Source organism: Salvelinus namaycush, chromosome 12 (genome assembly GCF_016432855.1).
Source record: "Salvelinus namaycush isolate Seneca chromosome 12, SaNama_1.0, whole genome shotgun sequence".
In the NCBI taxonomy this organism is placed as follows: Eukaryota; Metazoa; Chordata; class Actinopteri; order Salmoniformes; family Salmonidae; genus Salvelinus; species Salvelinus namaycush.
This window is the reverse complement of record NC_052318.1, coordinates 18,418,305-18,445,604: the sequence shown is the minus strand read 5'-3', so window position 1 is coordinate 18,445,604 and position 27,300 is coordinate 18,418,305. Positions and strand designations below refer to the sequence as shown.

The window sequence follows — 27,300 nt, the reverse complement described above, 5'->3', positions numbered from 1 at the left end:
AAAAAAACATGATAACAGGCTTTTATGTCCTAGAGTTATTTCAGTCCGTCTGCTTCACTGCCTGTTTGAGATGTTTGTTTCATTCACCTCATACACTTAACTCTTGGGGATAAGAATCTTGGGGCTAAAGCGTCTATCATAGTCCAAAATGTGTACGCATACGCACAGCAGTGTTCTGGAATATTGGCATTCATACTTTTCAAATTCTCAAGCTTTTTCTCCAACCGTCACCACATTCAAATGAATAAAAGACGCGTACCGGAGCTGCATTGGTTGGGAATTGTTGGGAGGTGCGCTTTCGGGCTGTGCTTCCCCGCGGATGGTGGTCTCAGAGGCGTAGCTATGTAACAATGGGATGCCGGACTATCGCGTCTTAACGTCAATGGACTATGATTTACGCTTAAGACTCTTGGGGCTAAGATGACCATGTCACTCGGTAGAAACTGAAATAAATAAAATGTAAATAACAGACAAACCACACCCAAAAAGAAACATTTGGGAATCATACCATAATGGGAGGGGAAACGAAAACAAATCAAAACCCAAAAATCGACAATGTTGTTATGTCCTTAAAACTCCTAAAATTAACAAAGAAAAATGTGTATGTTACATAATACTTTTTAGCGGTTTGACATTATGTAATAGGGTAGCCCATGCACTCATGTGCATCACGTTTGTGGTTCCGGGTGAGAGAAAACACACAAACCACGCAACCTTGCCACTCGGAAGCCAGAAAGCCTACTGCATCAAAACCTGAGCAGAAACTGAAGGATGGCCAGAAGTAGACAGGTGTAGGTGTGTACATGCATCCCCATCGAGCCGCTGTTCCCGTCCTGCACTGCTCCGGGTCCTGTTGTGGCCAAGGGGGATGGCGGAGGAGAGGGAACAAAACATTTGGATGAGTTTGTGGTGTTCAAGATTGGTTTGCTGAATTGAACCTTCTGATCTGCAGATAACAAGTGATTCACTGCTCTAATACCTTCTCCCCGGCACTCCACAGAAAAGCAACAAATGGATTGCAGTAATTGACACAAGGCACATAATCAACTATGCCCCGGGCCAAACGCCTGCTAGTGCCATTAGGTACCCACCTCAAAAGAGAACATTGTTATTCATCCCAGTTCTGTTTACTTATTATTCGGCAGAGAGATGTCCAAGTTATCCCTGGCACAGCTAGGGTACCTAAGCTAGCTATGCTAATCAGGTCATTCCCAGACTACAAAATACTCCGATTCCTGCTGATGGAAGGTTTAAGTGGGGGCACTTTGGTGGCCATATAAGCATTGCTAAAGCATCTGTTCTCTTCCTCTCATCACCAGCAAGCACTGTTGACTTGAGCCCCCCTTATCACCGCCGTTATTATCATCTTACTGTATGATATTATGAAATCTTGACCAACCAAGCCGGCTGCCCGGTTCAGCCTTAATTGCGGCTGGTTGTAAACAAGCTAATCAACTGAGGGAAGGGAGACAAGCAATAACCATTGATAGACAGTGGAGGAAAGAGCAGGACCCGGGTCTTTATTTTCTTGGTTGGTAGGAGGTCTGTGAGTTTTTAATCTAAATTGAAGCATGATAGCAGAGGCTGAGCTAACGGTGTGGGGCCTGGAGCAATAAGGGAGTTGTAGGCTGGTCCAATTAAAATGTCAAACCACTTACTTATTCACTAAGACAATCTTGTGAGTTTCAAAATATCCTATAGCATATAATGTATTCCTGCTAATTACAGTACATGTTTACCACAATAGCAGTTAAAAAATGGTTGTGAGGGCGATATTAGATCCACCACCATATTTTACAGTAGGGATGAGGTATTTCTACATATGCATTGCTCTTTTGAAGGCCAAACCCACCACTAGTGAGCGTGGCCAAGGAGATCAATTTTCATGTCATATGACCGTAGCACCGGTTCCAATCCAAGCGCCAATGCCGTTTAGCAAAGATTAGGCGGTGCTATGGCCAGACGACATGAACATAGAGCTGTTTGGCCATGCACACCAATGATTTGGCCTTGGAAAGAACAATACATATGCAGAAAATACCTCATCCTTACTGTAAAACCTGGTGGTGGATCTTTGATCTTATGGGGCTATTTTGCTTCCACTTGTCCTGGGACACTTGTTAAGGTCAATGGCATAATTAACTTTACCATTACAAGTATATTTTAGCCAAAAACTTGGTTGCCTCTGCTAGGAGGCTGAAACTTGGCAGCAAGTAGATCTTCCAGCAAGACACCTTTCTTCTTTAGATATTTTTTTACTACTTGTTAATAAACAAAACCTCTCTCTGAGCAACTGAATTAGTTTAAAATAATATCATTTTTTTTTTAAATAGCTCAGTATTTGTATTATTTATTTTATAGTCTTCTTTGCTCATTTTTATCAAAGGATCCAATAATTCCTCACCCTACTGTAAATCAATATTGGACCACATGGGGCATTATTGAGCGAGAGAGAGGGACGATATTATACATTTTTACTTTGAAGCCGAGTACCGTTAATAAAATGACTTCTAATTTCCCTTGGATTTTCTTGGAGTTCACCAGGCTTTCTTTTGGGACATCTATCCAATTATGCTGCCACTGTCGATTATTCCTAAACCTGCATGTGGATAATTACAATAATAGTTCTGCTTTCCCCCCCACAATCCAAATCAAAGCAATTAATACATCTCTGAAGAGGAGCCCCACAGTGGATCCTGTTTCACTTACATTCCAATCATGTCTAATTAATACAAACAATGATGACGCTGAGCACACATCAAATCAAATGTCAATATTCATTGCTAACACATTGCTAAGAGGTCAGTCATAGTGCTACGCTATAGTAGTAACCTTTATTACAAGTATTCATTAGTAACAAACTAGAGGGAAGGAAGAATTAGACATTAGAGATTCCTATATAGACACATATCAACAACTAGATGGACAAATTGCATAACAAATTGTCACAACCGTTAAAACACACACATGATCCATCACAAATGATAGTTGTAGGACAGATAGATACTTACACAGCAGATGAAGCACATGCAAAATCAAATGAAGCCATGCCACATGGCGAGCCGGTTAGGCGGTTGAAAAAAGAAGAACAAAACACGGTTAGCAAAACGTTCAAAAGCTCAGAGCTCTTCATTTACCATTTCCACAACGATTCCAGTGACATACTTTCTCCTTATCAGCCTGGGAGAATTCTCCCAGGAAATGTCACCTGTCAGATATACCTTTTAACTTCTTATCAATATTAATAAATGGAATTGAAAGCTAATAACGTTATCATAAGAAGTCAGAACAGCCCAGTAACTATCTGACAATCTCATTTCGTCAGGCTGAGCTTAAACACTATATGGCCCCTTTCAGTGGCAGAAACATAGTCCTCCTGTCACCTCAGTATTAGCATTGTATGATACTCCAGTGATATTGGCATATAATCAGTTTGTTTTTTCGATGTGAAAATGGCCATGTTTATCATGCATTGTTAGAATGCTGTTAGCGCATCAGAGAGTGGGTCGAAACGCATGCTCATGCCGAATACCGGTACTAACCTTGCAATAGTGTTGAGCTAGTGGGTTCAATAACCTCTACACCAGAAAAACGGAACAGAACAGAGCAAAATATATAAAAACGAACAAAAGCAAACAATCATAGACAATGCTGCCTTAATGCGAACAACGTGAAAGTAAAGCTGGTGAATGACTTTTTAGCTTCGTGGGTGCAGTGTTAAAAGGCATACAGTGAGGTGGAAGACTTTGCTGTTAACCTAAATCATTATGATGTTGCATTAGATTAAGGCACAGATTACTAAATTGAGTATATGCAGTTATTCTTACATTAAATCAGCTTGAGACTGATGTTAAGCATGGAAATGTCCTCAGTTATTTATATCAAAGAGGAATAAAAGTCCATTCAAAGTGAAATGAGAATCATGTCGAAATAACACAACATTTTCAGTACACTTTATGATAACAGGCATTAATACATTATTTCTAAACTATTAATAAATAAGTATTTCATTATTTGTAAACATTCATAGTAAACCTTTACAACAGGTACAATACTTTATGAAGCATTTAGAGACATGTATAGTGGCTTTTTTCGTGAAAGTTATTATAAAGTGTTACCAACACACAACATGTTCATTTTGTTGCACCTGGAACACATGGTAATTCATGTACTCACCATACAGGACAAAGCTTGTGTTGGAGCTGCCCAGTTTGTTAATGGCGATGCAAGTGTAGTTGCCGTAGTCGGCCTCAGAGACATTGAAGAAGGTCAACTTGGAGAGCTGCCCGGCATCTTCGATCTCCATGCCGTCAAAACCATTGAAGATCCTTGAAGAGAGAGGATGGACAACTCTGTAGTCAATGAATGAAAAAAGAAATGTATTTATGTATTTTATTTATTTATTTAAGAATGTAAAATACATAGTGTCTTCGGAAAGTATTCAGACCCCTTGACTTTAACCACATTTTGTTAGGTTACAGCCTTATTCTAAAATATATATATTTTTAAGTGTCCTCAATCTAGACACAGTACCCCATAATGACAAAGCGAAAACAAGTTTTTAGAATGTTTGCTAATTTATTAAATGTCAAATGTACATAAATATTCAGACCTTTTAGTCAGTACTTTGTTGAAGCACCTTTGGCAGCGGTTACAGCCTTGAGTCTTCTTGGATATGCCGCTACAATCTTGGCACACCTGTATTTGGGGAGTTTCTCCCATTCCTCTCTGTAAATCCTCTCAAGCTCTGTCAGGTTGGATGGGGAGCGTTGCTGCGCAGCTATTTTCAGGTCTATCCGGATATGTTCGATCCGGTTCAAGTCCAGGCTCTGGCTGGGCCACTCAAGGACATTCAGAGACTTGTCCCAAAGCCACTCCTGCGTTGTCTTGGCTGTGAGCTTAGGGTCGTTGTCCTGTTGGTAGGTGAACCTTCTCCCCAGTCTGAGGTCCTAAGCGCTCTAGCGCAGGTTTTCATCAAGGATCTCTCTGTACTTTGCTCTGTTCATCTTTGCCTCGATCCTGACTAGTCTCCCAGTCCCTGCTGCTGATAAACATCCCCACATCATGATGCTGCCAACACCATGCTTCACCATAGGGATGGTGCCAGGTTTCCTCCAGACGTGACGCTTGGCATTCAGGTCAAAGAGTTCAATCTTGGTTTCATGACACCAGAGAATCTGGTTTCTCATGGTCTGAGAGTCTTGAAGTGCCTTTTGGCAAACTCCAAGCGGGCTGCCATGTGCTTTTTACTGAGTGGCTTCCGTCTGGCCACTCCACCATAAAGGCCTGATTAGTGGAGTGCTGCAGAGATGGTTGTCCTTCTGGAAGGTTCTTCCATCTCCGCAGAGGAACTCTATAGCTCTGTCAGAGTAACCATCGGGTTCTTGGTCACATCCCTGACCAAGGCCCTTCTCCCCCGATTGCTCAGTTTGGTCAGGCGGCCAGCTCTAGGAAGAGTCTTGGTGGTTCAGAACTTCTTCCATTTAAGATTGATGGAGGCCACTGTGTTCTTGGGGACATTCAATATTGCAGAATTTTTTTGGTACCCTTCCCCAGATCTGTATCTTGACACAATCCTGTCTCGGAGGTCTACTGACAATTGCTTCGACCTCATGGCTTGGTTTTTTCTCTGATATGCACTGTCAACTGTGGGACGTTATATAGACAGGTGTGTGCCTTTCCAAATCATGTCCAATCAATTGAATTTACCACAGGTGGACTCCAATCAAGTTGTATAAACATCTCAAGGATGATCAACGGAAAGTCTCAATTTCGAGTCTCATATCAAACGGTCTGAATAATTAAAGTTTTTTTAAAACCTGTTTTCGCTTTGTCATTATTTGGTATTGTGCGTAGTTTGCTGATGATTTTATTTCATTTAATCCATTTTAGAATAAGGCTGTAACATAACAAAATGTGGAAAAAATTAAGCAGTCTGAATACTTTGAAGGCACTGTATACACTGAGTGCACAAAAAATTAGGAACACCGGCTCTTTCCATGAAATAGACTGACGAGGTGAATCCAGGTGAAAGCTATAATCGCTTATAGATGTCACTTGTTAAATCTACTTCAATCAGCGTAGATGAAGGGGAAGAGACAGGTTAATGAAGGATTTTTAAACCTTGAAACAATTGAGACAATGAATGTGTATGTGTGGCAGTAAGACATTGAATGGGCAAGACAGTGCCTTTGAACGGTGTATGATAGTAGGTGCCGGGAGTGTCAAGAACTGTAATACTGCTGGGTTTTTCACGCTCAACAGTTTCCCAAGTGTATCAACAATGGTCCACTACCCAAACAACATCTAGACAACTTGACACGACTGTGGGAAGCATTGCAGTCAACATGGGCCAGCATCCCTGTGGAACACTTTTGACACCTTGTTGACTCAATGCCCCGATGAATTGAGGCTGTTCTGAGGGCAAAAGGGGTGCAACTCAATGTTAGGAAGGTGTTCCTAATGTTTTGTAGACTCAGTGTAGAGCCCCCTCAGCCATGTGAGTACAACAATGCACACAACTCGTGTGTTACTCACAACCTCCTTGTAGGGAAACTTACTGCAGCTAGAAGTTCAGGGAAGTCTGAGATGACCGCCACGACGCCTACATATTATGTCATTGTTATCTTAAATATATGTTATAATTTATTGCAATTTTCAAGCAGGTTCAATGGCAGGGGAAATGACAGTGTCTTGACCATGTGCAATGGTAAGATTTGGGTCTCTAACCATAGGGACACTCTACAAGTGTACTCTCTCGCTCTCTCACCTTTGAAAATGCTGATGATCTAATGACCTTCCTTGAAAATCTACTTCCAGGAAAATCAAAAAGCCTGGAAAAAGCAGCAATTCAACATGTTTGCAAACATGCACAACGGGTTACCTTCTGTCGTCTCGGTACCACTCGAAGTCTGCCTCGGGTACTGCATCCGCCTCGCACTCCAGCACCCCTCTCTGGCCAAGGGTCACGCCAACGTCTCTGCCCTCTGACACACTGGGGGCATCTAGGGGCACACGAGGGCACTCATGGGATCAGTGTGCCAGAGACGGGGTCAAAGTATCACGCAGGGGTCATGTGTAAATAGCAGAGTGAGGATTTGGTCCTTCCAGAGAGGATGCTCCTCTATCTGAACAGCTGTAATCAAGTTGAAAGCCATTCTTCTTTGGAGAACCAATTTGTAAATGCAGAAGGGTTTCATTTAACTGGTACTTCAGAGCACAGTTAATGTTGTAATGATTACAAGGGGAGTAGAATAAAATCAACGATTCCTGTCTTTTAAAAATACATTAAAATGCCCAATTTATGGCAACATGCATCAAATACCTTTACCCATAGACAGCCAATAAGGCATGATGTATAGCATGCACACATTTTCTGGTGAAGTGTAAAAACAATAAAGCAAAACCCAAATCAAAACTGATTTCACGTGAATGGAACCCTACAAGTTTTTCTGGAGAACTGGAACAAAGTTAAGATTAACCCAAACTGAGCTTCATCCATTCATCTATATTACATTCTTGGTCATGAGACCATTGACTCAGAGAAACGGTCTGCAAGGGAATGGAATGCCTATTGTACATTGTAGCAAACTGAAAACGTTTTGCAACAAAAACAAGTCTCTCTTATTGGACAAGTTCAGTGTTAGTCCCTCCCCAATTTGTCCCATTTGCTTCCGTTTCGTTCCTAGTAAAATATACGCAAGGACTGGGTTGACATTAAACTCACAGTTGACTGTGATCTCCACGGTCTGGACGTCTGTGGCGATGTCATTGACGGCGGTGCACTCGTAGGTCCCTGCTCTCTGTCTGGAGATACTGGGGATGTCCAGGTACTCGTCCTCTGATGCCAGGTCACCTGTGGAGGTTTTATTTTTTATTTCACCTTTATTTAACCAGGTAGGCTAGTTTAGAACAAGTTCTCATTTACAACTGCGACCTGGCCAAGATAAAGCAAAGCAGTGCGACACATACAACAACAACAGTTACACATGGAATAAACAAACATACAGTCAATAATACAGTAGAATAAAGTCTATATACAGTGTGTGCAAATGAGGTAATAAATAGGCCATGGTGGCGAAGTAATTACAATATAGCAATTAAACACTGGAATGGTAGATGTGCAGAAGATGAAAGTGCAAGTAGAGATACTGGGGTGCAAAGGAGCAAGATAAATAAATAAATACAGTATGGGGATGAGGTAGTTGGATGGGCTATTCACAGATGGGCTATGTACAGGTGCAGTGATCTGTGAGCTGCTCTGACAGCTGGTGCTTAAAGCTAGTGAGGGAGATATGAGTCTCCAGCTTCAGTGATTTTTGCAGATTGTTCCAGTCATTGGCAGCAGAGAACTGGAAGGAAAGGCGGCCAAAGTAAGAATTGGCTTTAGGGGTGACCAGTGAGATATACCTGCTGGAGCGTGTGCTACGGGTGGGTGCTGCTATGGTGACCAGTGAGCTGAAAAGGCGGGGCTTTACCTAGCAGAGACTTGTAGATGACCTGGAGCCAGTGGGTTTGGCGACGAGTATGAAGCGAGGGCCAGCCAACAAGAGCGTACAGGTCGCAGTGGTGGGTAGTATATGGGGCTTTGGTGACAAAACGAATGGCACTGTGATAGATTGCATCCAATTTGTTGAGTAGAGTGTTGGAGGCTATTTTATAAATGACATCGCCGAAGTCGAGGACCGGTAGGATGGTCAGTTTTACGAGGGTATGTTTGGCAGCATGAGTGAAGGATGCTTTGTTGCGAAATAGGAAGCCGATTCTAGATTTAATTTTGGATTGGAGATGCTTAATGTGAGTCTGGAAAGAGAGTTTACAGTCTAACCAGACACCTAGGTATTTGTAGTTGTCCACATATTCTAAGTCAGAACCGTCCAGAATAGTGATGCTGGACGGGCGGGCAGGTGCGGGCAGCGATCTGTTGAAGAGCATGCATTTAGTTTTACTTGCATTTAAGAGCAGTTGGAGGCCACGGAAGGAGAGTTGTATGGCATTGAATCTCATCTGGAGGTTAGTTAACACAGTGTCCAAAGAAGGGCCAGAAGTATACAGAATGGTGTCGTCTGCGTAGAGGTGGATCAGAGAATCACCAGCAGCAAGAGTGACATCAATGATGTATACAGAGAAGAGAGACGGCCCGAGAATTGAACCCTGTGGCACCCCCATAGAGACTGCCAGAGATCCGGACAACAGAACCTCCAATTTGACACACTGAACTCTATCAGAGAAGTAGTTGGTGAACCAGGCGAGGCAATCATTTGAGAAACCAAGGCTGTTGAGTCTGCCGATAAGAATGTGGTGATTGACAGAGATGAAAGCCTTGGCCAGGTCGATGAATACGGCTGCACAGTAATGTCTCTTATCGATGGCGATTATGATGTCTTTTTGGACCTTGAGCGTGGCTGAGGTACACCCATGACCAGCTCTGAAACCAGATTGTACAGCGGAGAAGGTGGGATTTGAAATGGTCGGTAATCGGTTTGTTAACTTGGCTTTCGAAGACCTTAGAAAGGCAGGGTAGGATAGAAATAGGTCTGTAGCAGTATGGGTCTAGATTGTCTCCCCCTTTGAAGAGGGGGTGCGGAGCTGTTGACTGGGGTAGGGGTAGCCAGGTGGAAACCATGGCCAGCCGTAGAAAAATGCTTATTGAAATTCTCAATTATAGTGGATTTATCGGTGGTGACAGTGTTTCCTAGCCTCAGTGCAGTGGGCAGCTGGGAGGAGGTGCTCTTATTCTCCATGGACTTTACAGTGTCCCAGAACCTTTTTGAGTTTGTGCTACAGGATGCAAATTTCTGCTTGAAAACGCTAGCCTTAGCTTTCCTAACTGCCTGTGTATATTGGTTCCTAACTTCCCTGAAAAGTTGCATTTCACGGGGGCTATTCGATGCTAATGCAGAACGCCACATGATGTTTTTGTGCTGGTCAAGGGCAGTCAGGTCTGGAGAGAACCAAGGGCTACATCTGTTCCTGGTTCTACATTTTTTGAATGGGGCATGCTTATTAAAGATGGTGAGGAAGGCACTTTTAAAGAATAACCAGGCATCCTCTACTGACGGGATGAGGGCAATATCCTTCCAGGATACTCGGGCCAGGTCGATTAGAAAGGCTTGCTCGCTGAAGTTTTTTAGGGAGTGTTTGACTGTGATGAGGGGTGGTCGTTTGACCGCAGACCCATTACGAATGCAGGCAATGAGGCAGTGATCGCTGAGATCTTGGTTGAAAACAGCAGAGGTGTATTTGGAGGGCAAGTTGGTTATCTGTTATCTGATATATGATATCTATGAGGGTGCCCGTGTTTATGGATTTGGGGTTGTACCTGGTGGGTTCATTGATCATTTGTGTGAGATTGAGAGCATCAAGCTTAGACTGTAGGATGGCCGGGGTGTTAAGCATGTCCCAGTTTAGGTCACCTAGCAGCACAAGCTCTGAAGATAGATGGGGGGCAATCAATTCACATATGGTGTCCAGGGCACAGCTGGGGGCAGAGGGTGGTCTATAGCAAGCAGCATTGGTGAGAGACTTGTTTCTGGAAAGGTGGATTTTTAAAAGTAGAAGCTCGAATTGTTTGGGTACAGACCTGGAAGACAGAACTCTGCAGGCTAACACCGTCCCCTTTGGCAGTTCTATCTTGTCGGAAAATGTTATAGTTAGGGATGGAAATTTCAGGGTTTTTGGTGGTCTTCCTAAGCCAGGATTCAGACACGGCTAGGACATCCGGGTTGACATAGTGTGCTAAAGCAGTGAATAAAACAAACTTAGGGAGGAGGCTTCTAATGTTAACATGCATGAAACCAAGGCTTTTACGGTCACAGAAGTCAACAAATGAGAGCACCTGGGGAATAGGAGTGGAGCTAGGCACAGCAGGGCCTGGATTAACCTCTACATCACCAGAGGAACAGAGGAGGAGTAGGATAAGGGTACGGCTAAAGGCTATAAGAACTGATCGTCTAGTACATTCGGAACAGAGAGTAAAAGGAGCAGGTTTCTGGGCGCAATAGAATAGATTCAAGGCATAATGTACAGACAAAGGTATGGTAGGATGTGAGTACATTGGAGGTAAACCTAGGCATTGAGTAATGAGAGATATTGTCTCTAGAGACGTTTAAACCAGGTGATGCCACCGCATATGTGGGAGGTGGAACTAAATGGTTGGTTAAGGCATATTGAGCAGGGCTAGAGGCTGTACAGTGAAATAAGACAATAATCACTAACCAGGACAGTAATGGACAAGGCATATTGATATTAGGGAGAGACATGCGTAGTTAAGTGATCATAGGGGTCCAGTGAGTGGTTGGGCTGGCTCTAGACACGGCGATTCAGACAGATAGCAGGCCGGGGCTAGCAAGCTAGCAGAAGGGCCTTAGAGGGACGTCGTGATGGAGGAAAGTCTATTTTGGCCTCCTCGTGCGGTGATGTCGATAGACCAGTTGTGATGGATTAGTAGGGTTCCGAGTAGCAGAGGGGTCCAAGTCCAATTGGCAAGATAAGTATAGTGGCCCAAGAAATTGGCAGATGGATCTATTCAGCTAACAGTCCAATATGCTCCAGACAGCTAGCGGGCCGCGGCTATCAGATGGGCATTCAGGGGACGTCACGACTTAGGAGCCTGTTGAGTACCCCCTCGAGCAGATTACGTCTGTAATCCAGTTGTGAAGGATCGGCGGGGTTCTGTGCCCCGTACCGGCAGTAGAAGGGGTCCGGGTAATGTAGCCCAGGAGTGGCTGATGGGCCTCTTCAGATAGCCGGGAGATGGGCCTAGCATGGGCTAGCTTCTGTTGGGGGATTCCGGTTCCGAGGTAAATAAAAAATACTTTAGAAAAAAAACAGATCTACACCACATTGGGTGAGGCGGGTTGCAGGGGAGTATTTTGAAGTTGAGGTTAAGAAAAATATTTTTTAAAGATATGCGAAGAAAAATATATAAAAAGATATATACATGGGACACGACAAGACGAAGGACAAAGACGTCTGACTGCTACGCAATCTTGGAAACAATAACAAGGTGTCAGGTAAACAACAATAACAACAACAGCCACAACATGTGAGGTATACAATAACAACAAAGAGGTGAGGTGGGCACCACAGCTATCCTGTATCAAATTATGGAATAATTCCTCAACCCACTGGTCTCAACAAGACTTATCGTAGAGGCAGGATGGTTGAAATGGTCAAAGTACAACTGTAGTCATGTCAAGCTCAAGGACACTGCAGCCTCACCTTCACATGAAGCAGGAATTAAATAATTCAGATTGTGTGAGTTTCTGATCCAGGTGGGGGTGAAATATGTAAAATGCTAAATGGTTCAGTATTCATATTGTTTGGAGAAGGGTGCTGGCCACATCAGGGTTGTGTGTTTGATACCAACATGGACCACAGGCATCGAATACATGTGATAACTGTAAGTCCCTTTGGATAAGAGCATCGATAAAGACCATACAGATATAGGATGAAAATTTGCCCAATTTCTGACAGCAGAAAAATAATACATTAGCAACAGGAAATGTGAATTATTGTGTGTGTAACGGATGTGAAATGGCTAGCTAGTTAGCGGTGGTGCGCGCTAATAGCCTTTCAATCGGTGACGTCACTTGCTCTGAGACCTTGAAGTAGTGGTTCCCCTTGCTCTGCAAGGGCCGCGGCTTTTGTGGAGCGATGGGTAACGATGCTTCGTGGGAGACTGTTGTTGATGTGTGCAGAGGGTCCCTGGTTCGCGCCCGGGTTGGGGCGAGGGGACGGACTAAAGTTATACTGTTACATGTGGATAATAATTAATGGACATTTTTTAGGGGTTGATAAATTTTTTGGTCAAGTCTGACATTTTAGAAGCCTTTTTAAACCTTAAACACTTAAAGTTTGCATTCCCTGCAACAAATGGGTAATCAAATTAAGATCCTACATCTGTAACTACACTCAGAAATATAATTGACTAATTAACCACGTTTCCATCCACAGGTTTTATGAGAGTAAAGTCATACCATATAAAAAAAAATATGCGAGAAATAGCGGTGGAAACACCTTTATGCGCAAATATTGATACAATATAACAACCATCAAATTGAAGTAAACTTGGGAGTCACACGATGACATGGTGTGTGGTCCTCCAACTACAACTTGGGAAATCATGCAGTTTATTAGGCTACAGACTAAATAAGATATAATGAACTTCACAGGGTGGTGAAAGTGCATGGTGATCTTGATGCTCCTATCCAATAAATATCGAGGGTCTTATTCTGGTGACATGATGATTGATGCTTGGCTACCATTTGACAAATAAAAATATTCTTGATCTTATCCATAATAATTTCATCATGTAGACTTGCCTACCCACACAACCTATCCGCACTGTATCTGCGAGCTGTTGCCTAGAGTGCCCGTGCCAAGACCAGAGTAGGCACATTTAACGCAACAGTTTTTGTTGAAAATGCGATGGAAACGCATTGAACTTTTATTTTTATTCGGTAGATAAAAACTTAAGCAAAAAAGTACATTTTGTGTGCACTACGTCATCAAACTGATTTCTATCTGTAACAAGTCAGTTTAATGGAAACACCACTGGTGGGAACATTTGCATATTTACCTTATGCGTATTTATGAATATTTGCATGAAAATCTGTCGCCAATTGGATGGAAACCTAGCTATTGGCTACATCAGAAAGAAGTGATGTTATTCTAAGTCATGCTCAACTGCAAGCTCCCACGACTCCAAGCAACAATGATTCATGAACTGACTTACTAGCCAGCTGCCAATTAACCCTTTCGTTTCAGGATTCTGACCGAAGGAAAGGTTTAAGTCTGAATCAATTGGAGACGAACCCAGAACATGCACAAATCAGCAGTGTACAGCAAAGATTTTTTTTAAATCAAGATCAATCATTTAATAAGCTGACATGCTTGGGTCATAAGTACATCATATGTTAGAAACAATGAAAATACTTTCCCATGATTATCTGTCATTTGTTTCAGGGGATTGAAGGGTGGCGGGTTAACTAATGTCTTCAACTGTTATTGTCTGTCTTTTGGATAACTGAAAATGTATAGATAAAAAAATAATATATTATATGCCTTTGGAAAGTATTCAGACCCCTTGACTTTTTCCACATTGTTACGTTACAGCCTTATTCTAAAATGGATTAAATTAAACATCTACACACAATACCCCATAATAACGATGCAAAAAGTTGTTTTGCAAATGTATAAAAAAAAACTGAAATACCTTATTTACATAAGTATTCAGACCCTTTGGTATGAGACTTGAAATTGAGCTCAGGTGCATCCTGTTTCCATTGATCATGTCACGCTCTTCCCCCCTGGTGCTCAAGGGCGCCAGGCTCCCCAGCATTGCGCACTCCTGCCATCATCATTACGCACACCTGCCTTCCCCCCGTCACGCGCATCAGCGATTATTGGACTCACCTGGACTCAATTACCTCTGTCATTACCTTCCCTATATCTGTCTGGTTTCCCACTCTGTTCCCTGCTTCTGCATTGATTGTCCTTGTTTACCCGTGTGCTGACGCTGTTCCTGTCATGTTACCTGTCTGTTCCTCATTAAATGTTCTCCTCCCCGGCGTCAGTCCTTACAGATCATCCTTGAGATGTTTATACAACAATTGGAGTCCAATTGATTGGACATGATTTGGAAAGGAACACACCTGTTTATATAACATTGACAGTCCATGCCTGAGCAAAAACCAAGCCATGAGGTTGAAGGAATCGTCCGTAGAGCTCCGAAACACAATTGTGTAGAGGCACAGATCTGGGGACGGGTACCAAAACGTTTCTATAGCATTGAAGGTCCCCAAGAACACAGTGGACTCCATCATTCTTAAATGGAAAAAGGTTTTGAACCACCAAGACTCTTCCTAGAGCTGGCCACCCAACCAAACTGAGCAATCGGGGGAGAAGGGTCTTGGTCAGGGATGTGACCAAGAACCCGATGGTCACTCTGACAGAGCTCTAGAATTCCTCTGTGGAGATGGGAGAACCTTCCAGAAGGACAACCATCTCTGCAGCACGCCACCAATCAGGCCTTTATGGTAGAGTGGCCAGACAGAAGCCACTCCCCAGTAAAAGTCACATGACAGCCTGCTTGGTTTGCCAAAAGGCACCTAAAGGACTCTGACCATGAGAAACAAGACTCTTTGGCCTGAATGCCAAGTGTCACGTCTGGAGGAAACCTGGCACCATCCCTACATGGTGGTGGCAGCACCATGCTGTGGGGATGTTTTTCAGCAGCAGGGACTGGAAGACTAGTCAGGATCGAGGGAAAGATGAACGAAGCAATGTACAGAGAGATCCTTGATGAAAACCTGCTCCAGAGTGTTTAGGATCTCGGACTGGGGCAAAGGTTTACCTTCCAACAAGACAACGACCCTAAGCACACAGCCAAGACAATGCAGGAGTGGTTCCGGACAAGACTCTGCATGTCCTTGAGTGGCCCAGCCAGAGCCCGATCGAACATCTCTGGAGAGACCTGAAAATAGCTGTGCAGCAATGCTCCCCATCCAACCTGACAAAGCTTGAGAGGATATGCAGAGAGGAATGGGAGACACTCCACAAATACAGTTGTGCTTGTAGCATCATACCCAAGAAGACTAGAGGCTGTAATTGCTGAGTAAAGGGTCTGAATACTTGTGATATTTCAGTTTTTATTTAAATTTTATAAAATGGTTAAAAAAAATCTAAAAACCAGTTTTTGCTTTGTCATTATGGGATAGTGTGTGTAGATTAATGAGAAAAATGTAACGTAACGTAACAAAATGTGGAAAAAGTCAAGGAGTCTGAATATTTCTGTTGTATTCCTCACTCTATCCTTTCCTTAAACACATTGACCCAAAACTTAAAACTGCCTCCACACTCGTCACCATTCTGTAAACTGACATTCTGTTGTGGAAAACATGACTAATTGATTAGCGTAGCTGCCTTTGTAGTTCCACTTTAGCCATCACTACTCTGCTCTCAGTATTCACGTTTCTGTTCACCTCACTGTCACATCAATAAAGCAAATCATACAATGTTTCAGTTAAGCTTGAGGGAGAATGCGTATTCCTTCATGCACAGAACTTAACGTCAAGTACAAAGGACGTACTTGATTTCGAAATGGATCTTCAAAAAAAAAATAACACCAAGAAAAATCTCCCCAGGTATTGTGGGTGACAGTAATGGCATGCACATGTATTCACTTTGCTGAGTTTGAACAGACATGTGACTCCCACCTGGTAGGAGCCATTAACAAAAGCAGTCATGGATGATCTCGGATCACCTGACGAGGGTGTCAGGAGAACCCTCGGAACGCACAGGTGTCAGACAGACCCCACAACGCACAGGTGCCCAGAAAGCCTCGTCCTTCTCTCCCTTTTTTCTAGTCTTTCTTGTTTCTCTTGTGGCCCGCTCACTCTCTAGTGTCTCTCTACCTCGTCCCGCTTTCTCTCGCTGTCTTTCGTCATTCTCGTTAGCCTGTCGCTCTGTTAACTCTTTCACCACTTCTGCAACGTCAAATTCAGACTGCATCAGGGAGCTAAGTATCTGTTTCATTATAAAAAACGCATTTGGAGCACTAGAGCTCATATGTGCAGTCGTTTGAAAAAAGTAGATTTTTTCATTGACGCCAAAACTCAACAAATGTTCTTAGGAATGTTATGTAGCCTGCCTAGCAATTAGTGGTTTAAGTCTTGACTGTGGCTTTCCCTTTTATCTTTCTGTTCAGAAACTCATAAATGTCAAACTAACTTGCATGTCTGTATATGTGTACCACGCTGTTTATAAAGCAATCTGAATCCATACCATACACCGCATGAACAATATGCCCTCTAGCAGGCTGGGTATCTGTCAACAGAGTTATGGCAGATTATCAAGACGGTGCTCCTGGCTGACCTTAAACTGAGAGGACACAAATCGACCAACTGACCTCGTGTTCAACTCTTGTACACACTGTACAGGCAACACTAAATACACAAACTGCAACAATAACACATACTTCAAGTCTCTATATGTAAAAAGGGTCAACAAGGAGTTACCATAACCAACAAAGCGATTTGCAGAGAAAAGACCAGCGTGAGTAAATCTAACACACTTTAAAGTGTCTAGGTTAAGTATGACTTTTTACAGTACAACCCAGGCCTTTTGTAGGGCCCATGATTGCCAAGATGGAGGTGTTAATATAAAATCAATAGTTCCCAGCTCATTTTATGGCTGCCGTAAAATATGTGTGTCGTTGGGGGAAAGTAGCTAGCAAATCCCACCTCGGCTGGGGGCCCTAACACGGCCGTGGCCTCACTCATTCCCGATACGGGCCTGTGTGCCTGTCACCCACTGCGTCGGTAAAGCCAGTGAAAACACAGCGACGTACGGCAGAGGGCACCAGCAGGACTTCTGCTTCCTGTGTGGAGAAAAATAAAAGGAAGGCCGTGAGGGACATGTTGGCTCAGCCGAGGCAGAGTTGCCTATCGACTGCAGGCGTTACTGTGCAACTATGAACACAGAAAGCTTGTGTCAGAAATACTGAAATGAACTGTGTTTCTATCAAATATAACATAGATTGTACCTTTGGGGAAATCAAACAAATAAACACTGTGTTCAAATGCAATCCGCTGCTTGAAAATCCTGAATACTCAATACTGCAGTACTCAAGTACTTGATACTGAAGGAGCAGAGGACAAGCTGTAAGTGAGAGACGAGATGCCACAAAGATAACAGCCTCCTGCACACCGTATCCCCAGTCACTGACACAGACTTAGAAATAGAGGACCCTCAGGAGACCACACAGAGCAGAGAGGTGGGGGTGGGAGGGGGCTGGCATATCTCAGGAGGGGCCTGCTCCCGAGGCTCCCATACACTCACTGTGTCTTTGAAAACCGAAGGAGCACCACACTTATGCCGCAGGCAGATTCTGGTTGTAGATAAAGAGAGAGAGGAGAGAGAGCTCAATGGAGAGGGGGGAGAGACTGATAGAGAGAGAGAGGGGAGGGAGAAAGAAAGAGAGAGAAAAAACTTAAGATAGAGGGAGAGGGCAAGGGAGAGCGAGGGAGATAGAAAGGGCAGGAAGGAAGTGGGAAGGATGTGTATCAATCCAAGTTGGGCTGCAGCCAATGTCAGTTCATACAGTATGAGATTGAGCGGCCACCCTCTGAATCCAATTTCTCCAAGGTGACAGTGTTGTGGTACGGTTACTTACCTTATTATTACGAGAGAGAGGGGAGCACAGGTAAAGGACAAATGGATGGATTTGCTTTCAGGGGGAGTGTACAGTATAACTGTTGCACGTCAATAGCACTCACTTTTCCCTGTATTAGGAGATTTTTCACAGACTCCAAAACAAAATATAGAATGTATCATATGTGCCAGCTTTGATGTATTATCCTCTTTGATGAAAAACAAACACAAGAGAGGGATAAACCGTACGTATAGCTGGGGGTTCTATTAGATACCATGACACTGCCTTACTTCTATTAAAAGACTTAGCAGCGAAGATAATGCATTTTGAAAGTCTCACTTTGATTCAACCCATCAGAATCGGCTTTCGTTTGAACTCACAATGAGCTATGAAAACCACATCAGGCACTAATGCCGGAGCATGTGTCCCTTTGCATTTAGGCATTATCATAGATGCCATGAACAATGAGCATTTTGAGATTAACGTATTGGGTTTAAGCTTTCAAAGATTTAACTGGGGTGAATATTGATGTTGACATTATTTTATTTCAACGAATCCATGGCAGCGTGGCAATTTGGCAAAAGCACGTTTGGTAGTAAAAAGTATTTTAAAACACCACTGAGTAAAATTATTTTTGATTTGGGAGATTTGATTTGCTGTATACAATTAAAACAGAGAAACGTCCATAACAAAATAACTGACACCAAGGCACAATGTTGAAGTGACTCTTTTTAGGGGGGAAACTAAGGGTACATGCAAAACAATAAAACATTTTAGAATTGGTTCAAATTAGCTTACGGTTAGGGTTAAGGTTAGGAAACAGTCTATAGGGAGGTCAGAGACCTGACCGTGGTGCAAGGACAAGAACCTCTCCCTCAACGTGATCAAGACAAAGGAGATGATTGTGGACTACAGGAAAAGGGCACGCCCCCATTCTCATCGATGGGGCTGTAGTGGAGCAGGTTGAGAGCTTCAAGTTCCTTGGCGTCCACATCACCAATAAACTAACATGGCCCAAGTACACCAAGACAGTTGAAGAGGGCACGACAAAACCTATTCCCCCTCAGGAGACTGAAAATATTTGGCATGGGTCCTCAGATCCTCAAAAGGTTCGACAGCTGCAACATCGAGAGCATCCTGACGGGTTGCATCACTGCCTGGTATGGCAACTACTCGGCCTCCGACCACAAGGCACTACAGAGGGTAGTGCGTACGGCCCAGTACATCACCGGGGCCAAACTTCCTGCCATCCAGGACCTCTATACCAGGCGGTGTCAGAGGAAGGTCCTAAAAATTGTCAAAGACTCCAGCCACCCCAGTCATAGACTGTTCTCTCTGCAACCGCATGGCAAGCGGTACCGGAGCGCCAAGTCTAGGTCAGAGGCTTCTCAACAGCTTCTACCCCCAAACCATAAGATCCCTGAACACCTAATCAAATGGCTACCCAGACTATTTGCATTGCCCCCCGCCCCCCTCTTCTACTCTGCTGCTACTCTGTTATTATCTATGCATAGTCACTTTAATAACTCTACCTACATGTACATACCACCTCGACACCGGTGCCCCCGCACATTGACTCTGTACCGGTACCCCCTGTATATAGCCCCACTATTGTTATTTACTGCTGCTCTTGAACTATTTGTTATTCTTCTTACTTTTTTTTAGGTATTTTCTTAAAACTGTATTGTCGGTTAAGAGCTTGTAAATAAGCATTTCACTGTAAGGTCTACACCTGTTGTATTTTCTGCGCTTGTGACAAATAACATTTGATGGTTAGGGGTGTGGTTATTAAGTTGAGGGTTAAGGTCAGGGTCAGTTATAGATTTGTGCTAGTCGGGCTGTCAATGGGATGCTGGTCAGAAATGTCCCCTTAGTCTCTATTTCATTGGAGAGGAATTCATTGTTATATCTGCTGAATTGTACCGTCTTAAATCATCAAGCTGTCAAACACCCTTACAAGAGACAATATACCTTTTTCACTCCTTTCCTGCCAAGCAACAGCAGTCTAAGTACCAAGACATGCAAATAAACCTCCTGAAAAACCAATACACTTCCATGTAGCTCTAGTACAAAGCAATTTCCAAACAGACTTCATTCTTGGTTACTGCGTTGATTCCCAACAATCTAAATTGTATTAATGCATCCGGGGCAGCTACCGTTGTTCCTGGTCAGCGTCCCAAATGGCACCCTATTCTCTATGGGCCCTGGTCCAAAGTAGTGCACTAAATAAGTAAAGGGTGCCATTTGGGACGTACTTCTGGTTGAGTGAACAAACATTGCCAGTCAGTTACTGTGGTGGTGTGAGATACCAGGGATCCCTCCTTATCCGGCAGAAGCCCCTGATTCATCTGTCTATCATGAAGCGTGGCGAAGCGGCGGGTGGCTGCTGAGCTAGGTCATGACTACAACGAGAGCTCCAGACAGGGCCAGAATATCATCAATCCACCGTCCTCCCTCCCCTCGTCCGTCCTCCCTCCCCTCTCCTCCCTCCCTCCCCTGTCCTCCCTCTCCTCCTCAGTCTTCCCTCCCCTCCTCCCTTCCCTCCCCTCCTCCCTTCCCTCCTCCATCCCCCCTCCTCAGTCCTCCCTCCCCTCCTCCATCCTCCCCAGTCCTCCCTCCCCCATCCTCCCCCTCCTCCTCAGTCATCCCTCCCCTCCTCCATCCTCCCTCCCCTCCTCCTCCTCAGTCCTCCCTCCATTCCTCCATCCTCCCCCCTTGTTGATGGATACCCATTTAATTCTTTATTTCTGTCACCCTGGAAAAGCCTTGTAATAACTGGGCCCACACTGAATGTCCCGAGGCAAGAGGATAGTGCAGTGCACTGGAACAGTGTGTGATGGTGATTGTGGGGCTGAGAGATTGAACCTCGCGCTGCGACTGCAATGAGAATGAGCATTGGGTTTACTTTCTCCGCTTGGCTGTGTTCGTCTGGAGCAGCAACAGTCCAGTAGTGTATACTGTCTGCATACTGTCTGTCTAACAGCGAGCGGTTAAATGATCATATCGGAGTATTGGAATAGTCTAAATTCTCCTGTATCATTCAATTGCTCAAATTTTGGCGTTGCCATTGAACTACAGTAAACACTCCCACCTGGATAGCAAAATACTTTGGATAACACCAATTTAGGATGAAAACTGTTACAATACAGCACCACAAACTCAAACTCAAAAACACTTGCCTAGACCCAGAAACCCTGGCGTCCTTGTGATGTCCAAGGGACACAACATTTTATGGCTTGTTTCATCTGGAGATTGGTCTCTATTAGGACGTTTGTATTGCAAACGTCTATTAGGACGTTTGTATTGGGTCAAACTCTCTATCATACTAAAGCAAAATGTGGTTCTAATAGTATTCATTCTCTGTACCATGACAGATTCTGTTACTGTCACACTGGCATAAAGGATCGGGAGACAGACACAGGAATGCGTAATAGTTTTTTTTATTATACCCAAAATTACGGCGTGCCGTGTAAAGGCACAGGGATGAAGACCAAACAAACACGTAACAAAAACACAGCGCAGAAACCCAAACAAAAGAGCGAGGAGTACCTCAAATAAATAACACAAGCGCACAATGATTAACACACAGGACAAGACCCATAATCATCTGCCCAATCCACAAGGGCACGAAAGGCCAAAACACACAGCACAGGTACTCACACGCACTAACGGACATTGTAAAAATAAATCGACAGCCCAATGGAATAATCATTCCCAATGGAATAATCGACAGCCCATATATACAAATAAGATCAGTGGGAATAGGGGCCAGGTGTGCGTTATGAAAGTTCAGGAAGGATTCATGACAGTTACAATCTGTTTCAATTAGCAAGCCAACAAATTCCAACTAAAGCGTAATACAATATATAGTACACAGTATGTAGTAGTAGTTTGTACAGTCGTGGCCAAAAGTTTTGAGAATGACACAAATATTAATTTTCAGTCTGCTGCATCAGTTTGTATGATGGCAATTTGCATATACTTCAGAATGTTATGAAGAGTGATCAGATGAATTGCAAAGTCCCTCTTTGCCATGCAAATGAACTGAATCACCAAAAAACATTTCCACTGCATTTCAGCCCTGCCACAAAAGGACCAGCTGACATCATGTCAGTGATTCTCTCGATAACACAGGTGTGAGTGTTGACGAGGACAAGGCTGGAGATCACTCGGTCATGCTAATTGAGTTCGAATAACAGACTGGAAGCTTCAAAAGGAGGGTGGTGCTTGGAATCATTGTTCTTCCTCTGTCAATCATGGTTACCTGCAAGGAAACACGTGCCGTCATCATTGCTTTGCACAAAAAGGGCTTCACAGGCAAGGATATTGCTGCCAGTAAGACTGCACCTAAATCAACCATTTATCCGATCATCAAGAACTTCAAGGAGAGCGGTTCAATTGTTGTGAAGAAGGCTTCAGGGCGCCCAAGAAAGTCCAGCAAGCGCCAGGACCGTCTCCTAAAGTTGATTGAGCTGCGGGATCGGGGCACCACCAGTACAGAGCTTGCTCAGGAGCAGGAGTGAGTGCATCTGCAGGCAGGTGTGAGTGCATCTGCACGCACAGTGAGGCGAAGACTTTTGGAGGATGGCCTGGTGTCAAGAAGGGCAGCAAAGAAGCCACTTCTCTCCAGGAAAAACATCAGGGATAAACTGATATTCTGCAAAATGTACAGGGATTGGACTGTTGAGGACTGGGGTAAAGTCATTTTCTCTGATGAATCCCCTTTCCGATTGTTTGGGTCATCCGGAAAAAAGCTTGTCCGGAGAAGACAAGGTGAGCGCTACCATCAGTCCTGTGTCATGCCAACAGTAAAGCATCCCGAGACCATTCATGTGTGGGGTTGCTTCTCAGCCAAGGGAGTGGCTCACTCATCATTTTGCCTAAGAACACAGCCATGAATAAAGAATGGTACCAACACATCCTCCGAGAGCAACTTCTCCCAACCATCCAGGAACAGTTTGATGATGAACAATGCCTTTTCAGCATGATGGAGCACCTTGCCATAAGGCAAAAGTGATAACTAAGTGGCTCGGGGAACAAAACATAGATATTTTGGGTCCATGGCCAGGAAACTCCCCAGACCTAAATCTCATTGAGAACTTGTGGTCAATCCTCAAGAGGCGGGTTGACAAACAAAAACCCACAAATTCTGACTAACGCCAAGCATTGACTATGCAAGAATGGGCTGCCATCAGTCAGGCCCAGAAGTTTATTGACAGCATGCCAGGGCGGATTGCAGAGGTCTTGAAAAAGAAGGGTCAGCACTGTAAATATTGACTCTTTGCATCATGTAATTGTCAATAAAAGCCTTTGACACTTATGAAATGCTTGTAATTATACTTCAGTATTCCATAGTAACATCTGACAAAAATATCTAAAGACATTGAAGTAGCAGACTGTGAAAATGTATATTTGTTTATTTCTCAAAACTTTTGGCCACAACTGTACATGTGGGTACACTAATTAGGGTTGCACAATTCCGGTAACTTTCCAGCAACCCTGGTTGGAGTATTCCTGAAAATCCTGCGTATTCCCTCTTAATTCCAGGTCTTTTCCAACCAGTATATCAGGAAAACTGGGGAATTTTGGGAAAGTTACCAAAAATGTGCAACCCTACCACTAATTAATAAGGTGGAACACCATTCTTAACTAACCCATGTGAAGTCCTAGAGCATGACGCTTGCAAAGCAAAGCCCTGATTCCCAGGACCACCCGTATGGAAAATGTATGCATGCATGACAGTAAGTCGTTTTGGATAAAATCATCTGCTAAATGGCATATATTAATGGCCAGTTCATCCTGATATACTTTAATTACTCTTTTTATGTTTTAGTAAAGGGGCAATCTGTGACTATTACATCAATTTTTGGACTTCTAAATTAATGATATATATCCAATGATACATGAAGAATATAACTTGCTTCATAAGCTTAGTTGAACTGTCGTACCCCATCAGTGCCCAAAATAAAAGCTTATTTTAATCCAATGTTTGTAAACAATATTAATGTAAACAAACACTTTATATCGTCAAAACATGGTTAATACTGTAATTTTGATGTCATGGATGGTCATTTCTTTCATCCATAGCTCTGTCTATGAATTTGGAGGTGGTTACATTTCTCCCAGCTTTTTATCAAAACAGTGGCAGGGATGACATTTGGTTATTGCTTTAACTGCATATTCGGAGGACAAAAAGTACTTTGTTTTTACAGCTCTTTCTTTTTTGTGTACATTGTACACACATTTAACATACAGTGCATTCAGAAAGTATGCAGACCCCTTGAATTTGTCCACATTTTGTTACGTTACAGCTTTATTGTAAAATTATTTAAATAGTTTCTTTCCTTCATCAATCTACATGCTATTCCCCATAATGGCAAAGCAAAAATGGTTGTTTTTTTGGAAATTGTTGCAAATTAAAAATAAAAAATTAACTAAAATATCACATTTATATAATTATTCAGACCCTTTACTCTGTTGAACTTTGTTGAAGCACCTTTGTCAGCATTTACAGCCTTGAGTTTTCTTGGGTATGACGCTACACGCTTGGCACACCTGTATTTCTCCCAGTTTCTCCCATTCTTCTCTGCAGATCCTCTCAAGCTCTGTCGGGGTGGATGGGGTGCGTTCAGAGATGTTTGATCGGGTTCTGGCTGGGCCACTCAAGGATACTCAGAGACTTGTCCCGAAGCCACTCCTGCGTTGTCTTTGCTGTGTGTTTAGGGTCGTTGTCCTGTTGGAAGGTGAATCTTCGCTACAGCATGATGCTGCCAACACCATGCTTCACCGTAGGGATGGTGCCAGGTTTCCTCCAGACGTGACGCCTGGCATTCAGGCCAAATAGTTCAATCTTGGTTTCATCAGACTCGAAATTGAGCTCAGGTGCATCCTGTTTCCATTGACCATCCTTGAGAAGTTTCTACAACTTGATTGGAGTTTACCTGTGGTAAATTCAATTGATTGGACGTGATTCGTAAAGACACATACCTGTCGATGTAAGGTCCCACAGTTGATAGTGCATGTCAGAGCAAAAACCAAGGAATTGCTCCGTAGACCAATCAGGCCTTTATGGTAGAGTGGCCAGACAGAAGCCACTCCTCAATAAAAGGCACATAAACCGCTTGGAGTTTGCCAAAAGGCACCTAAAGACTCTAAGACCATGAGAAACAAGATTCTCTGGTCTGATGAAACCAAGACTGAACTCTTTGGCCTGAATGCCAAGTGTCACATCTGGAGGAAACCTGACACCATCCCTATGGTGAAGCATGGTGGTGGCAGCATCATGCTGTGGGGATGTTTTTCAGCGGCAGAGATTGGGAGACTAGTAAGGATCGAGGGAAAGATGAACGGAGCAAAGTACAGAGAGATCCTTGATGAAAACCTGCTCCAGAGCACTCAGGACCTCATACTGGGGCTAAGGTTCACCTTCCAACAGAACAACGACCCTAAGTACACAGCCAAGACAATGCAGGAGTGGCTTCGGGACAAGTCTCTGAATGTCCTTGAGTGACCCAGCCAGTGCCTGGACTTGAACATCTCTGGAGAGACCTGAAAATAGCTATATGCCTAACTGGCATATAATAAGCAGCGGGTGAGTTTCAAGTTTGGGGAAGATCCTTATCACCATAAAAATGCACCTTTATAATAAAAGCATTACATGCATGATTGCATTTGCGCTCACTTTTGATAATGGTGTTTTCCACTTATGGAACATTTGCGCTTATAGCCTATTACCATGCGTGCATAGCTGCACTTATAATGTGAAGAAATAGCCTAAAAGTTTATCAACACTTTAAGCTAAACGTTCTGATCTGTTGCGTCAGCCACATTGCAACATTTTTTAAAATTTTCATGCTAGTGGTTGTATTAATTTGGGATCTATCGCATGCCACAACTGTCACAGACTGTTTGGAATATTTGTTTCTAGAACAGAATAGGTTGACTTTTTTACTATGGCGGATAGTAGATTGACATAGGCTAGTGCTTTTGCTGTTCGTTAGGTCTACTCATATTGTTGGCTGATGAAAAGTAAATGTGGACAGTTCATCCAATAGCGTCAATATCATCAATATGCACCTTGGAATTGGATAAGGATGCGATGTCGGTCTTAACTTGTAGCCTGTGAGAAAGACCCGATCATGTGACGGAGAGCCGTGTGAGTGAGAGACGCTTCAGATTGAGCAGCACACTCAGGGAGAAGGGCACAACACAGCACTCTAGGCCGCGAAAGGCATGGATCTTTTAAAGGGTACATTACGGCCACAAAGGGGATGCGGCCGTGAAATTGGAGGCATTATCAAGTGTTTGTCAAATTGTAAATGAGAGACTATTGGAGTGTGTACAGCCTGCGTAAAAAAACAAAGCAGAGCTCATGCCTTTCAAGCGACTTTTTTCATATCATCATTAGTCTCGTCATGCAGCCTTACAATGTATTAAAAATCAAAACATATAGCCCAACGTTTATAGAACAACTGAAGTTACACTAATAACTCTAAATTAAGCATATAGGAATTCTTATTTCTTTGTTAACCGCTCAACACGTGCGCACTCCCTCAAATTGTTTGGAGAAAATAATAATATTTTATTCAGCTTTGAGCAATTGTATTTTTCATACAACAAAATAATAAAATAATGCCATGGAATTATAAGCAAATCTTGTCTGCTAAATGAACTAGTATAGCCCACAGCCATTTGGCACAGCCACATCAGGACAACTCAGAGTATGCTATTATTTTCTTCTTAAATAGACTACATTTTCGTCATATCCAGCTTCTTCAGACCTGTCTAAAATAAATGGATTTATTGTGAAGGTGTAGGCTATATTACATGGATTTATTATACTTTTTAATTAATGTGGAAGCCAGGAGATGCTAAATGTGTTTGTTAATTAACGGTCAACTACCGCGAGACCGACAGTTATTTGCCTGACAATCACCAGTTGACAAAATTTCGTGACCACCACAGCCCTAGTCATACCCAAGAATAATCGAGGCTGTAATCGCTGCCAAAGGTGCTTCAAGAAAGTACTGAGTAAAGGGTCTGAATACTTATGTAAATGTGATAGTTTTTTTAATTTTTATAAAATGTGCAATAATTTCTACAAACCTACTTTTGCTTCGTCATTGTGGGGTAACGTGTGTAGA

At 43.2% G+C, this 27,300-nt stretch overlaps 1 protein-coding gene across 2 annotated transcripts in view; it reads right to left on the bottom strand.

Moving 5' to 3' along the window:
- Window positions 1–746: 746 nt before the first annotated feature.
- The window catches only part of LOC120056483 (opioid-binding protein/cell adhesion molecule-like), a 146,257-nt gene continuing 119,703 nt past the window's right edge, over window positions 747–27,300 (bottom strand). The window contains exons 4-7 of one of the 2 annotated variants that reach the window (XM_039004654.1): window positions 7,727–7,855; window positions 6,884–7,004; window positions 4,177–4,328; window positions 747–850 (exon numbers count right to left, since the gene is read on the bottom strand). In XM_039004654.1, coding sequence (XP_038860582.1) covers window positions 747–850; window positions 4,177–4,328; window positions 6,884–7,004; window positions 7,727–7,855 — 506 coding nt within the window. The remainder of the gene's footprint in view (window positions 851–4,176; window positions 4,329–6,883; window positions 7,005–7,726; window positions 7,856–27,300) is intronic. The other variant, XM_039004655.1, reaches the window with a different exon arrangement.